The sequence below is a fragment of the Orcinus orca genome, chromosome 8 (assembly GCF_937001465.1).
Source record: "Orcinus orca chromosome 8, mOrcOrc1.1, whole genome shotgun sequence".
Lineage (NCBI taxonomy): Eukaryota > Metazoa > Chordata > Mammalia > Artiodactyla > Delphinidae > Orcinus > Orcinus orca.
This window is the reverse complement of record NC_064566.1, coordinates 6,054,731-6,069,928: the sequence shown is the minus strand read 5'-3', so window position 1 is coordinate 6,069,928 and position 15,198 is coordinate 6,054,731. Positions and strand designations below refer to the sequence as shown.

General features: G+C 48.8%; 1 protein-coding gene across 3 annotated transcripts; it reads left to right on the top strand.

The window, feature by feature from the left end:
• Positions 1-5,181: 5,181 nt before the first annotated feature.
• Positions 5,182-14,546, top strand: RBM14 (RNA binding motif protein 14). Of its 3 annotated transcripts, none has more exons than XM_004277977.4 (3): positions 5,182-5,635; positions 11,423-12,887; positions 13,664-14,546. In XM_004277977.4, the coding sequence occupies exons 1-3, from the start codon at positions 5,299-5,301 to the stop codon at positions 13,869-13,871; spliced, it is 2,010 nt and encodes a 669-aa protein (XP_004278025.1). In that variant the 5' UTR covers positions 5,182-5,298; the 3' UTR covers positions 13,872-14,546. The 3 variants fall into 3 exon arrangements, with proteins under 3 accessions (XP_004278025.1, XP_033258207.1, XP_033258208.1); XM_033402316.2 differs by having other exon boundaries at positions 5,183-5,635; positions 11,423-11,533; XM_033402317.2 differs by lacking the exon at positions 11,423-12,887 and having other exon boundaries at positions 5,183-5,635; positions 13,664-13,855.
• Positions 14,547-15,198: the final 652 nt, after the last annotated feature.

Here is a 15,198-nt window from a genome sequence, read left to right as displayed (position 1 = left end):
GTGTCAGGACACTGTGTCACCCTGACCTGTACGTTTCTCTTAGCACCCCCCTCCCATTTTGGTTGCAGGGTGACTGCTACCACAGCCCCAAGCCTCCGCTTTTCACACCCTTACATAGGACAGGGTGGAGAGCAGGAAGGAAGGGGGTCGAAAGGGGAAAAGTTTGGAACAAGATAATATGAGTCCATGCTGTGAAAATATCTTCATTTGTGTTGTTAAAAAAACAATTTACAACTCTATTCGTTTCCCATAGCTGCTGTAACAAATTACCAAAAACTGGGTGGCTTAAAATAGATCATTATTCTCTTACAGTTCTGGAAGCCAGAAGTCAAAAATTAGTACTACTGGGCTGAAATCAAGGTGTCAGCAGGGCCACAGTTTCTCTGGAGGCTCTAGGGAAAAATCCTTGCCATTCCTTGCCTCTTCCAGCTTCTGATGACTGCTGGCATTCCTTGGCTCACGGCCAATCGCTCCAACTTTCAAGGCCAGCATCTTTAAAACTCTCCCCGCTCTGTCTTCCCATCACCTTCTCCTTCTGTGTATTTGTGCCAAGTCTCCCTCTGTCTCCCTCTTATGAGGATACAGGTACTTGCATTTAGGGCCTAAGCAAGTAATCGAGGATAATCTCGCCATCTCAAGATCCTTAAATTCATCACATCTGAAAAGACCCTTTTTCCAAATATGGTAATACTTACAGGTTCTAGGGATTAGGAACTGATATCTTTGGCCTACTACAGTCACCAACTAAACCAAAAAGTTTTTGGTTTGTTAGTATAATTAACTGAGATGTCCTCGTAGGTGAAAAATGTGTTTATAATTAGAACCTAATTTAGTTTATCATTTATTATTTTACTTATAAACAATGAAGTATTTTTGATGCAGCCTTAATGGATACTCTGAGTCTCTGATCTTTTTTTTTTTAAATTAATTAATTTATTGGTTGCATTGGGTCTCCGTTGCTGCGTGCGAGTTTTCTCTAGTTTTGGTGAGCGGGGGCTACTCTTTGTTGCAGTGCGCAGGCTTCTCATTGCAGTGGCTTCTCTTGTTGTGGAGCACGGGCTCTAGGCGTGCAGGTTTCAGTAGCTGTGGCTCACGGGCTCTAGAGCACAGGCTCAGTAGTTGTGGCGCACGGACTTAGTTGCTTCGCGGCATGTGAGATCTTCCCAGACCGGGGCGCAAACCCGTGTTCCCTGCATTGGCAGGCGGATTCTTAATCACTGCGCCACCGGGGAAGTCGCTGAGTCTCTGATCTTTAAAGGGTTTGGGTCAGCCTGGCCTGGCCTGGCTCATCCTGAAGAATCCTTGGCAGCTCTGACACTATTTGTTGATGGATATTTCTGAGCTTGATCTTCCTGCTAATCCTCATTCCTCACACTTGGCTCTGAAAAATATAGGGCTATTTTAAAAAATCACATGTATCCCCAACGTTGAAGTTTCGCTTTTCCAAAGGATGTCTCTTCAGGATCTAAAGGCCATTTCAAGAAGAGGGCTAAGCCTGCACTAGCCAAGATGGCAGCCACTGGCCACATGTGGCTACATACTGAACACTGGAAATGTGGCCCGTCCAAATTGAGATGTGCTGTAAGTGTATAATACACAATGCATTTCAAAGACTTAGTTGAAGGAAAAGAATGTAAAATATCTTAACAAGAATTTTTATATTGATAACATGAAGAAAGAATATTTTTTTAGAAACATTGGGTTAAATAAGATACATTGTTAAAGTTAATTTTACCTGTTTCTTTTTATTTTTTAAAGTGGATACCAGAAAAATTAAAAGCACATATGGGTTTCACATTATATTTCTATTGCAGTGTTCTGACTCTAAACCCAGGATTTTTTGGAACAAACATGGAACTGCCACCACGAATCCTTTTAAAAGACTATGTGCCCTGGGTGTCCAGAGGCCTGCTGATACCCTGCTCTGAGAATAGTGCCAGCAGTTTGGATTTGTGAATGTATCAGAGTGCCCCTCTTTTCCCCCTTACAGTGTACTTTTTTAAATTATAAAAGAATTAGATGCTCATTGTTGAAAGTCTAATGATACAGAAAAGCATAAAAAAATTAACCCCCATCTCATCCCATTGAGGTAACCGATATTACTTTTCTTTGCTGAAAAAATGTATGCGTATTATATTGAGGGTTTTTCACCTACAGCTTAGAAAGACGTAATGTTATATAATTACATTTTTTCCCTCTTAAATTATGGTCACCCTTCCATGTCAATAGATTCTGACCTATTTTTATTTTTAGAGGGTTTTTTTTTGGCCTCGGGGCATGTGGGATCTTAGTTCCCTGACCAGGTATGGAACCTGTGCCCCCTGCAGTGGTAGTGCAGAGTCTTAAGCACTGGACCGCCAGGGAAGTCCCCTGACCTATTTTTAATAGCAACATAATATTCCATCATAAGTCAATATTTCCTTATTTATAGACATTCAGGTTGCTTCCACTGCTTGCTACTACAAACAATGCAACAATAAATAAATTTATACCAACATCCTTATTGATGAGTTTTCTGTAGGCTAGATTTCCAAAGCAGGATTACTATATTAAAGGCTCACTACATTATTTATTTAATAATTGTTTATTTGGCTGCGTTGGGTCTTCATTGCTGTGCAGGCTTTCTCTAGTTATGGTGAGTGGGGCCTGCTCTTTGTTGTGGTGCATGGGCTTCTCATTGTGCTGGCTTCTCTTGCCGTGGAGCACAGGCTCTAGGCGTGTGGGCTTCAGTAGCTGTGGCTCACGGGCTTAGTTGCTCCATGGCATGTGGGATCTTCCAGACCAGGGATGGAACCCATCTCCCCTGCACTGGCAGGCGGATTCTTAACCACTGCACCACCAGGGAAATCCCAGCTCACTACATTTAAAGTTTTGATATTGGCAGAATACTTACCAAGAAGGATGTAGAGTTCACACTACATATGTAGTTCATAGATACAATCTGTAAGTGTAATTTTCTCACACCCTTACCACCAACAGATATAAATCTTCTGAATTTTTTGCACATCTGAGGGGCGAAAACGTTCTCATTCTCTCAGGAAATTGCATTTCCCTGACGAGCAATGAAGTTTCTTGTTTATTGGCTATTTGTACTTCTTTTCCTATAAAATTACCAGTTAGCATCCTTGGCATATTTATCTCATCTTTTTTTCCTATCAATTTGTAGGAGTTCTTTGTACAGTATAGATATTAACCCTTTAGACTCACAAATTTGTATCTTCAGCCCAGACCTCTGCCCTGAACTCCAGACACATATCTAATTGTCCATTGGTATCTCCACTTGATGACTTAGAGGCATCTCAAACTTATTATGTCCAGGGAACTCCCTGGCAGTCCAGTGGTTAGGACTCCATGCTTTCACTTCTGTGGGCCTGGGTTTGATTCCTGGTCAGGGAGCTAAGATCCCACAGGTGGTGATGCATGGCCAAAAACAAACAAAAAACCAAAAAACCAAAAAAACAACTTATTATGTCCTGGTCATCCACAATGTTCCCTATCTCAATAAATGGCAACTCCATGTTTCCATTTACCTGGAGTCATCTTTGACTTTTCTCACAACTCACATCCGATCGCACATTCTGTTGGCTCTACCTTCAAACTACTATATCCAAATCTGAGCACTTCCCCTGAATTCTGCTGCAGCCACCCTGATCCATGTCACCATCATCTCTTTCCTGGATTTTTTTTTTGGCCGTGCTGCATAAGGGATCTTAGTTTCCCGACCAGGGATTGAACCCAAGCCTGCTGCAGGGGAAGTGCGGAGTCCTAACCACTGGACCTCCAGGGTAGTCCCTCTCTCCTGGATTTTTGCCATAGTGATAACTGTTCTGAGCAAATGACTGTTTTCTCTTTGTTTTTACCCATTTCAATAGCAGCCAGAATGATACTTATAAAACTATGAAAGATAAGTCATATCAGATGAACCCCTCTGCTCTCTAGACTTCCGGTCTAAGAGTGAAAGCCAAAATTACTTCAATGGCCCACAAGGTTCTACACCTCCTCCCCATCCTTACGCTCTATTATTCACTCTGTTCCCCCCTCCAGCCATACTAGCTTGTGATTCCTTGGACAGACATGCTCCTGCCCCAGGACTTCCTGACATGTACTTTCACGCTGGAATTATTCCCCCCAGAGGATGGCTTGTCTGCTCCCTCAGTTACTTCAAGTCTTTATCACTACCTAGCAGGCTAAATGTTTTACTTGTTATTATCTGTCTCTCCCCACCATAATATAAGCTCCAAGGTCGGGATTTTTGTCACTTTTTGTTTACTGCTTTATCCTTGGTCCTGCCCCACAGGGTAGGTTCTCAATAAAATTTGTAGCATGAACTTGTAAGCAAACATTTCCCTGAACTTGTCACATGTTCTTGTTTTTGACGTCTTCTGCCATGCAAAATCTTTTTATTTACATACGTACAACCGTCAGTTTTGAAGTTTTTCTTCTTCTATTTAAAGGCTCAATTTTTACCCTCTCAAGGACCGTTCTTTTGACTTAATTTCCTATTTTATTAAACTTTCTATTGTGGAAAATTTCAAACATACACAGAGATATATATCTCATTCCTCGTTTGGAAAGTCCATAAAAGGGAGAGGCTCTTACTGATTTTTCAACGTCTCCAGCCTCTGCCAGGACCTCAGCAACCTCAGGGAATGCGTTTCCAAAGAATAAATTAATGGCACGAGGGTTTCTCCAGGGCAAATGCCTCTCAGGGTCCCCTCAGACCACAGGCGGCAGTCCTGGGAGTCGTTTGCTGAAGGAAGGCGTCTGTCCTGTTTTCTCCCGCCAGGCTGGGCCTTCCCGTGGACACTCGCTGCCACCTCTAGGCGCGTGTTTGGCCTAGGTTGCCAGAATGGGAGGGGCTCTGACTTCCGACTGAACAAAGTTTTTTCTTGGGGCCCGCCGATCTCGGCCCCACCCAGGCCAGAGGCCGCCTCACTGACTAGGCCTCTCTGCAGCCACTGCGCTCCTCGCACGCGGATCCCCCTCTCCAGCCCTTCTTCCCCCTCCCCCCGGCAGTGGCGGTTGGTCGCGCGCAGTCGTCCCTCTCCCACCCCCTCCGCTAACAAGCGGGCTCCAGGCCCTCTGGGATTGGCTGCGCCTGAGTGCATTTTCTCTCAGACTCTCTGATTGGCTGAAGGGCACGCGGGATCTGGGCTCCGATTGGCTAGGTCAGAGCGCCTGCGCGGCGGGGTTCTCCGTCGCCAGCCATTCCTGGGGAGGACTGCCGGCGGGTCAGACGTTTCGCCTGTCGCTGGAGGAGAGGTCCAGGCTCTCCGGGAAGGCGGCTGCGGCGGCAAAATGAAGATATTCGTGGGAAACGTCGATGGGGCGGATACGACGCCGGAGGAGCTAGCAGCTCTCTTTGCGCCCTACGGCACGGTCATGAGCTGCGCCGTCATGAAACAGTTCGCCTTCGTGCACATGCGCGAGAACGCGGGCGCGCTGCGCGCCATCGAGGCCCTGCATGGCCACGAGCTGCGGCCGGGGCGCGCGCTCGTGGTGGAGATGTCGCGCCCACGGCCTCTTAACACTTGGAAGATATTCGTGGGCAATGTATCGGCTGCGTGCACGAGCCAGGAATTGCGCAGCCTCTTCGAGCGCCGCGGACGCGTCATCGAGTGTGACGTGGTGAAAGGTAATGTGGAGGCGGGCGCGGGCGCGCTCGGGGCACTCTGCTTGTTAGCCACGCCCCTTTCCCGGGGGTCGGTCACTGCGCGGTTGGCGGTGGGGGCTGGGAGAAGTCCGCGGGAGTGAGGCCGGAGGTGTTGGGGGCGCGTTGGGTAGAGCCACCCTCCTCCCGTGCGGGCCAGGCACCATTAACCAAATGGGAGGAAGCGGCTCTGGGTGGGTGCGGCGGCCACTGCGAGCCGAGCTACGGGGCCGGGGACGCGCCTGAGAGACTTGGGAGGGTACCGGGGGCGCGCCTTCCACTGGGCTCCTGGGCCTGGCGCCGAACGGAAATTGGGAAGTGACGGGCACAAGCCGGATCATGGAGCGGGGAAGATTTCGCCACTTCCCCACTTCCTCTTCAGAAGTCTGTCAGAGCAAGGGAAAAGGGAAAAGGTGGGGGCTGAACCCCCCCCCCCCAAGGCCACCGTCGTGTTCCCTCTCGATGAATGCTCCCGAGCGGAAGGTAACGGGGCCCTTGGAAGTTTCTTGGGCTGGGATCTTTTAGTATTGTGTGGCGTGGGTCTACTGATGGGTATAGTTACTCGTGGGTACAGGAGGGGCCCCTTCCTAACCACTTTGGCCTTTCAGTATTGTTAGGTGGGTTAGGCGTGGCAATTCTGTGCTTTCCAACTCCCTCAAACTTTTTTTTTTCCCCTTTGGGATCGATTTTACATCTATAAACTGGAAACCCGGACTTTTCGCATGTGGACGAAGGCTTGTTTTATGAAATGGCCTCTTCTGAGCAACTAACTCGTCAAGCCGGTGCCCTAGGGCGGTATCCTTTTAGAAACTTGGTGATTTTGCAAGGGGGCACACTCTGAGGGGGACGTGGGGACTTAATAGTCATCTTTGCTTGAGTAGTCTAATTGTCAGGGTAGATCCCTAGTTTGCCTTCGAGAAGAATGTATCACTATAATTTAGGCCTGACCTCCTTTTTGGGACTTAGTTGACTTTTTTCATAGTCTGGGTTCTTATCCCTAAGCTCTTTTTCTTTTTTGTTGGCAAGATTTGGAGGTATAGCCCTTGTGTATGTGGCCAGTTTCTGTTCCACTTGGGAACCGATCAGAGTCAACTTTGCCTTGCTATCTTCAGGGATGCAACCTGGGAGTGAGTATCTGATCCCTTGCTCCTGGTGTTGGATTCATAGCTGCTCATACCCTGTGTGAGAAGTTTTGAGGATAGTAAATACATTTGGGAGCAGGTGCTTATTCATTTCCACCAAGATACATCTTTTGGGTCATTCCTTATCCTTTCCGTAACTGGGGGAAGTGTGAGGGTTGCAGTCTCCACCACTAGGAGTAATTCCTCCTTCTGCATTAATACTGCATTTTGTTTTCCTCAACTCAGGCTATGCAAATTCATGACTATCTGGAATCAGGCTTTCCTGCTGGGTGCTCTGATGAGGCAGGCTGTATGGTGCATGAATTTTTGCTTTTATTTAGAGTGAAAGAGTGGGAAGGGCATCAGATTGGGCCCCTGGCCAGGAAATGTATATGACTCATTATGAGAGTTCTGTTTGATTGACCTATTACATTTTTTTGTGTGGTTCTCAGACAGGGTGGCTACTAGATTGGGAGTCTAGAAACTTGCATCTGAGGGGACAGTCTCTATGGAACTCATTGGTCAAGAAGCCTCCTTTGGGTTGGTAGAGAAGGCTAAAAATTTGCCTGAATTTGCTTGGGACTGACACCAAGTGGCAGTGGGGGGGTGGGGTGAAGTGTGTAACTGCATGTGGTTTTTAGAACTGTTGACTGTTTTCTTTGTGAGAGTTAAAGTGAAAGTTTTGTGCATTTTGTCCCTTTGCGAACATTTGATTGGCAGAGATGCACTGATTTCCTTAGGGAGTGGTGGTTAGTTGTTGTTTGTAGTTACGCTGATATGTAAGAGAGTGCCTGATAATATTTTGAGGTAAGGGACTGTGGTAAAGATTTGAGGATCATATTCTCCACTGATGCTTTTCTATTTGGAGTGAAGGAAAATAAAGTTTTTAAGTTGGGAATGTAGTAGAAGAGACTTGGCTCTGGCTCTATAAATAGCTTACTTATTTCTTGCTCTGGGAATGGGCACTTGATTGAGTCATCTTGTGTTGGTTGTCAGGTCTTTGAAAAGCACAGAAGCTTGGCATTGCACAGGACAGCCAGTTCCTTTTTATTTCACAGGGGGAATAACGTAGTTGCTTGGTTCCAGGAGCTTAGATATGATTTGTAGAATAAAAATTTCCATAGCAACAGCAGATTGTAACCACTCTCCACAGCTACATTCTGTTGGGTGTTCAAGGATGAAGTTTGAGAGTTGCTGACAGCTTTAGGAACCATTTAGATTCCATGAGAAGTCTGAAGGGCAGAATAGGAAACTGTTTCCTCTCCTTTGTTGTGGGTGGCCATTCTTTCCTCCTACATACAGCTCTGTAGTTTCAAATTAGAATTTTTTTACTCTTCTGAGAATAGGAAAACTCATTTTTCTGGATTCTCTTAACTTTGGTACTGGAGGAATTGTGAAGTCACCAGACCATTAGGATAGCTCTGTAAATCATTGCCTGCTAGTCCCTTTAAATGCGATGGATTTCCTTCAGGGGTCACCGTTTCCTTGAACTACCTCTCCAGGCAGGTGGGTCCCTGGAGTTTTCTAGATCTTTGGTTTTTCTTTATTGTCCTAGGAGTAGTTAGGTTCCTGGGCATCTTTGGAAGGGCTGGGTCTGGGTTTAGCTGCTCACTGTGATAAGGGTTAGTTAGCCCTCATGTGATGGAGTCAGCTGGACAACCTATTCGCACTTCCCTCCAGTATCAGGCTTAGAAACTCTCAGATATAAATTGGATATAATTGTATCTGATGGCTTTCTTTTTATCAGCTATATAGCTTATCTGTGTGGTCAATTGAATTGTACACATGAAATCTCAATTTTCAAGTTTCACAAGTTGGTCTCTTAATAAAACCGAGCTAAGTAGGGAATAGATAATGTGACATCCTATTGCTCTTGTAAACCCATTGAAAGTTTTTGTTGGGTGTTTTTTCCTAGCTTATTCCAGTCCTAGGAATTTGTGGATAGGTTAACCAGGAATATAGTATGGTTCCTTAATATTCCCTCATAGTGCCTGAAAGTTTTTTAATTCCCTTTAATCTGCCTACACTCTTGCTTTCTGCTTGCCATTGCATTCTCCTGGTGGTAGGGTCAGCTCAGCCTTTGCTTTTAAAGAGATCTGGGACCACCAGCATTGATTTTTAGCTCACTGTACCCAAACTGGAGGTGAGAGATGAGAGGACAGTTCTGGTGCCCTGTGGCTAGGCCGAAAGGAACGCTTTGCTTTTCGCCTTTCGCAATTGGAAGAATCAGGTTCTGGCCATAGGGGTGTAAAGACAGTTGTGATAGTTCATTTTGTTCCTTTATCATCTCTGGCTAGTTCCAAATTTGCATTTACAGGTTACATTGTATTTCTTGTGTTTTATTAGAGATGAAAGATCATATCTGTAGGGAACTAAGCCTGTGGTTATTCCTAGGCTTGAATAATTATCATGATTTTTATCATTATATAGCTATTTATACTTTACAAGGCTTTTTATTTTTTTGGCGGTATGCGGGCCTCTCAACTGTTGTGGCCTCTCCCGTTGCGGAGCGCAGGCTCAGCAGCCATGGCTCACGGGCCCAGCCGCTCCGCGGCATGTGGGATCTTCCCGGACCGGGGCACGAACCCGTGTCCCCTGCATCAGCAGGCGGACTCTCAACCACTGCGCCACCAGGGAAGCCCTACAAGGCATTTTTATCATCTCATTTGAATCTTCTAACTCTGAGGTGGGTAGGACAGATTGTCAGATGGAGAAATAAATTGTAAGTTCCGTAAGAACTTACAGCAAGTCAGTGAACTGGATCTTCAGCTGAGGCATTTTAGCGCCTAGCCCCAGGATTCCTTTTGCTATACCACACTTCTGACTTCTACCTGTTGATTATTTTACTTTTTTTTTTTTTGTGTGGTACGCGGGCCTCTCACTGTTGTGGCCTCTCCCGTTGCAGAGCACAGGCTCCAGACGCGCAGGCTCAGCGGCCACGGCTCACGGGCCCAGCTGCTCCGCGGCATGTGGGATCTTCCCGGACCGGGGCAGGAACCCGTGTCCCCTGCATTGGCAGGCAGACTCTCAACCACTGTGCCACCAGGGAAGCCCCTGTTGATTATTTTTATTCTTATTTGTATGAGAGTCAGGTTGGTGGCTTACATCCAGGAAAATGGCTTGCTTTATAGGAACAGCTAGAGAGGGCGTCCCAGTATGAAAGTTTCTAGAAATTAGGACACTTGTTTAGAGGCCATTTAAAAGGATTTCTTATCAAGAATGGAACCTTAGTAACTTCATCTAGGTAATTCATTTCCTAAAGTGATGTGAGAGAGATGGGGTCCTGGTGCTTGGACTTTAAAAGTAGCCACAGGTCCAGATGGGGTTAAGTGCATGGCCTTACTTACCACCAGCATGACCTTTTTCATTGTTCTTCAGATTCTGCTTGCACCATCGTGGTTTGTGAGTTTGGATGTGAACAAGAATTTCTTCCTATTACTTCCTTTCCTAAAGTTTTCTTGTTCTATATGGTAGATGAGTAGGACTTTGAGATCAACATCCTGTCTTAGAGGCTTTCCTACCACAGCTCATTTAGAACTGAATGAGGACCTGAGGGGTAACCTGCTTAGCAGAGCCTGCTAGTTGTGGTAATTGCAGCTTCTTGCTGTGAAGCTGAGAAACCAAATCTTTTCTGTGAACAGAAGCCCAAGGGGTAAGGAATACTTCTGTCTCTTGATGAGTAACCTCTGATGTAATGTAGCCTGGGGGTGGGGGGCGTGTGTGTGTGCGAGCGCGCGCGCACGCCTTGGGCCTGAACTCAGCCAGGAGGCTCAGTTTCCATTCTCACATCTTATTGGCTTACGTGGGGTCCAGCTTCTCCCCTTCTAAGCTTAAATGTCTAGTCTTAATACACAATCCTGCCTTACACATTGACTTCTCAGGGGTAGACTGGTGTAGTGAAGAGGCATGGAGAGCTGGGATTCTGTTTCTGGGTCTGACACATGGTTTTGTCGCAAGCCGTATAAATTCTCTGAGTGTGTTTGCCCACCTGTAAAATAAGGATAATGATCCTTTGCTCTGCCTGCCTCCTGGGATTGTTGTGAGGCCCAAATGAGGTCCTGTGCATGGAAGTGCTTTGAAAACCGGGAAGTACTGTGGGAAAGGGGGAGATTGTACTGGAGGAATTTCATGGACTGTGCATTGCAGTGTAGCTCTCCTGCCTTAATTGGACCCTGGGCTGAGACATGGGTCATTCCAAGACATAAGTGGTCATTTTCAGTGTTTGAGAGTTAAGCCTCAAAGGTGAACAGTAGTGTTTGGTAATCTTGGGATAGACAGTACTGAATAATTGAGTGATCCAGGAATGCTTTCTGCTTTTTGTCTGCTCGTTTATACTTACAGGAGACGTGAAGATTTTTATCCTGTGTTGCTGTTCATCTTTGCTCTTTCTTCTCTCACCAGGAAGTTGGGTGAGGTGGCAGGGGGAACGGGGTGAATGGGAAGAAAGCCATAGACAAAGCTGCCTGCTTGGGACAGTCAGAAGCTTTGTTATATGGGAGCCACATTTTATGACCTACTCCTGGAGAGGAGGGTTTGGAGGCCTGGAGGTAGCTGGCAACAGCTGGGTGCTGTTGGTGTGTCCAGTTTGGGACCCATCAGGTAGCATGCCCTGCCCCCCTAATTGCTAACCCTCTGTCTGCTGCTTTATCAGACTACGCGTTTGTTCACATGGAGAAGGAAGCAGATGCCAAAGCCGCCATCGCGCAGCTCAACGGCAAAGAAGTGAAGGGCAAGCGCATCAACGTGGAACTCTCAACCAAGGGTCAGAAGAAGGGGCCTGGCCTGGCTATCCAGTCTGGGGACAAGACCAAGAAACCAGGGGCTGGGGATACGGCATTCCCCGGAACTGGTGGCTTCTCTGCCACCTTCGACTACCAGCAGGCTTTTGGCAACAGCACTGGTGGCTTTGATGGGCAAGCCCGTCAGCCCACACCACCCTTCTTTGGTCGCGACCGCAGCCCCCTGCGCCGTTCACCTCCCCGAGCCTCGTATGTGGCTCCTCTGACGGCCCAGCCAGCCACCTACCGGGCCCAGCCCTCAGCGTCACTGGGCGCTGCCTACAGGGCCCAGCCTTCTGCCTCTCTGGGTGTCGGTTATCGGACTCAGCCCATGACAGCCCAGGCAGCCTCTTACCGCGCTCAGCCCTCTGTTTCCCTTGGGGCCCCATACAGGGGCCAGCTGGCTAGCCCTAGCTCCCAGTCTGCCGCAGCTTCCTCGCTTGGTCCATATGGTGGAGCCCAGCCCTCGGCCTCGGCCCTCTCCTCCTATGGGGGTCAGCCAGCTGCGGCTTCTTCGCTCAACTCCTATGGGGCTCAGGGCTCCTCCCTTGCCTCCTATGGTAACCAGCCATCCTCTTATGGGGCGCAGGCTGCCTCTTCCTATGGGGTTCGTGCGGCTGCCTCCTCCTACAACACCCAGGGAGCAGCTTCCTCCCTAGGCTCCTATGGGGCCCAGGCAGCCTCCTATGGGGCCCAGTCTGCAGCCTCTTCACTAGCTTATGGGGCCCAGGCAGCTTCTTACAGTGCCCAGCCTTCGGCCTCTTATAATGCCCAGTCTGCCCCATACGCTGCACAACAGGCTGCTTCCTATTCTTCCCAACCTGCTGCCTATGTGGCACAACCAGCTACAGCTGCTGCTTATGCTAGCCAGCCAGCTGCGTATGCTGCACAAGCCACTACCCCAATGGCTGGCTCCTATGGGGCCCAGCCAGTTGTTCAGACCCAGCTGAATAGTTATGGAGCTCAAGCATCAATGGGCCTATCAGGCTCGTATGGGGCTCAGTCAGCTGCTGCGGCCACTGGCTCCTATGGTGCTGCAGCTGCCTACGGGGCCCAACCTTCTGCCACCCTGGCAGCTCCTTACCGCACTCAATCATCAGCCTCATTGGCTGCTTCCTATGCTGCACAGCAGCATCCTCAGGCTGCTGCCTCCTACCGTGGCCAGCCGGGCAATGCCTACGATGGGGCAGGTCAGCCGTCTGCAGCCTACCTGTCCATGTCCCAGGGGGCCGTTGCCAACGCCAACAGCACCCCGCCGCCCTATGAGCGTACGCGCCTCTCCCCACCCCGGGCCAGCTACGACGATCCGTACAAAAAGGCTGTCGCCATGTCGAAAAGGTACTGTATGCCCCCCCGCCTCTGCCCCCAGCTGGGGCTCAGGGCAAGGGGCTGAGGTTGGCATGGGAGGGAAACTGGAGCCATCGGCCCCTCCCTTGGTCTTCTCTACTCCTGTGGGATGTCCAGAAGCTGAGGGGGGTGATGTCTGTGAACTTTCCTGGTCACCAGGGTTCAGGTGGAGCATAGTGCTCAGACTGGGGTGGTACCAGCTAGTCAGGCTGGGAAAAGTGTCACCTGTCAAGGCTAGCCCAAGTGCTATTGGAGCTACTGCCTGCAAGATTGTGGCCCATAGTCTTTCCCACTGTCTGAAGGATCCTTAAGCCTGTTACGTGGTTGTCCTGGCCTCTGGTGGGGGTGGGTTTGAAAGAGTAGTCCCTTTGGCAGTCACTGGCTGAAGGCAGGGTGTATGTGGTGCGTCCACTCTTTGGGAAGTTGGGGACCTTGCTTTCGTCCGCCGTTCTGTTGGTAAACAACCAAGGTCTTTCTCTGCAGGGCCCAAGGGTGGGGATAGTTTGTCTGTGGTTTGGGAATGCAGACCAGAATCCACCTTGGCCAGTTCAGAAGGGTGGTCTTCAGTGGTGGGCTTGGTTTCCCACTGAGTTGGACCAGGCTTGAATTCTTGCCCTGGATAGGGTGTTGAGCCTTCTGACAAAATCTTGTTTGTTGGAGACCAATCTGATTACACCCTCCCTATCCCCATTGGCATCTCCCCCGTGCCCACCTGGAGCCCTCCCCTCAATTGTCTCATTCACCAACTGTCTTCTTCTCTCGACTAGGTATGGTTCCGACCGGCGTTTAGCCGAGCTCTCTGATTACCGCCGTTTATCAGAGTCGCAGCTTTCGTTCCGCCGCTCGCCGACAAAGTCCTCGCTGGATTACCGTCGCCTGCCCGATGCCCATTCCGATTACGCACGCTATTCGGGCTCCTATAATGATTACCTGCGGGCAGCTCAGATGCACTCTGGCTACCAGCGCCGCATGTAGGGCCATCCTGGGACAGGGCTCCACAGGGAGGGAAGGAGAGGAGAGGTGGGGTAGGGTGCAGGCCCAGGTTGTAACCACTGGCCCATACCTCTCCTGTTTGCGGTTTTTCATCCCCTCTACCATGTGGACCTTCCCCAGGAGACGATCCTTTTGAGTGTTCGGCAGTAACCTACTTTATTCCTTCGCCTCAGCAGCAAATCTTGCTACTGGCTCTAGATCTGCGGTTCCCCTCTCCCCTGCCTCCCATCTCCCCAGGATGGGAATTTCTTTTATGTTTTTATTTTTTTCCTGGCTCCCTTTTATTTTTGTGCGCGATATTTAAGGTCGTCTGGATGGGGAAGCAACCTGCAGCTGAGGTCGGCGGCGCCTTTTTCTTTTTAGATGTGAGGGAGGCCAGGAAAGGGTTAGCTTAACCATTTCCTATGCGCCAAGCTGTGCCAGTTGTCCAGGGGGCCCTGACTTTGTCCCTCTGTAGACTGTGTTGAGACTGAGTTCCTGTTGGGACAGTTGGTTGGTATATGTCCAGATCCCTACTGACCCCTGATGTTCTAGCTGATGCTGTGCGGCACAGTCCACTTCCCCATCTCCCCAAGTAGGTGGTGTTAGAAAACCTTAATTTTTTTTCCCTTTTGTATGGACTACAAATAAAACTTGGGGCGATTTGCAGTTTGGAAACCTGGTTGTCATTGTCTTGATTGCACTCAGTTTCAGGAAGTTTGACATCCAGGAAGACATGACAACTAAAGGGAGGGTGGCCAGAGAACCCAGGGCAGATGAGGAAAGGGGTTTGAATGTAGGAATTAGAATGATTTCCCTGCTGCCCGAGGGATTTAACCCATCGTCGTTCTGCTAGTCTGCCATCTTTAGGACTGGAGAGTCTGGCCCAAGTTGCTTCAGCTTGAGTTAATCACACCAAAATGCAGTAAATTTACTGCCCATTTTCCTCGCCTGTGCTTGGCTATTTTCCTTGACTTGTCTCCAGTTCAGGAAAATCCTGAGCTCCAGCAGGGTGGTTCTGGGGTTTGGCTTCTCAAGTGAGAAGTGGGGAATGGGTGGCTTTGGTGCTTATGAGGCTAGTAGGTCCTTCAGGCAGTGGGCTCCAGTAAGTACTGGGGCTGGGACAACTACTGGGAAGGAGCCAGTAGTTGGGGTGGGGGGGTCATGTCACTGTCTGGTAATGCCCTGTGGTCAGGACAGTTGGAAGCTGGTATGGGGGATTCTGGCTATAGACCTGGTATTTCGCACGTCGAACATCAGCACGGAGTGTCCTTCCTGCGTCCTGCCAACCCCTGTCATAGTCACCTGAGACTCAAATTGCCTATCTTCA

Bases quoted from the DNA above. Each gene is read 5' to 3' on its own strand.
- RBM14 (XM_004277977.4), top strand. From the start codon at position 5,299: ATGAAGATATTCGTGGGAAACGTCGATGGGGCGGATACGACGCCGGAG. The intron at 5,636-11,422 runs GTAATGTGGAGG...CTGCTTTATCAG, and splicing joins CGAGTGTGACGTGGTGAAAG to ACTACGCGTTTGTTCACATG. The intron at 12,888-13,663 runs GTACTGTATGCC...TCTCTCGACTAG, and splicing joins GCTGTCGCCATGTCGAAAAG to GTATGGTTCCGACCGGCGTT.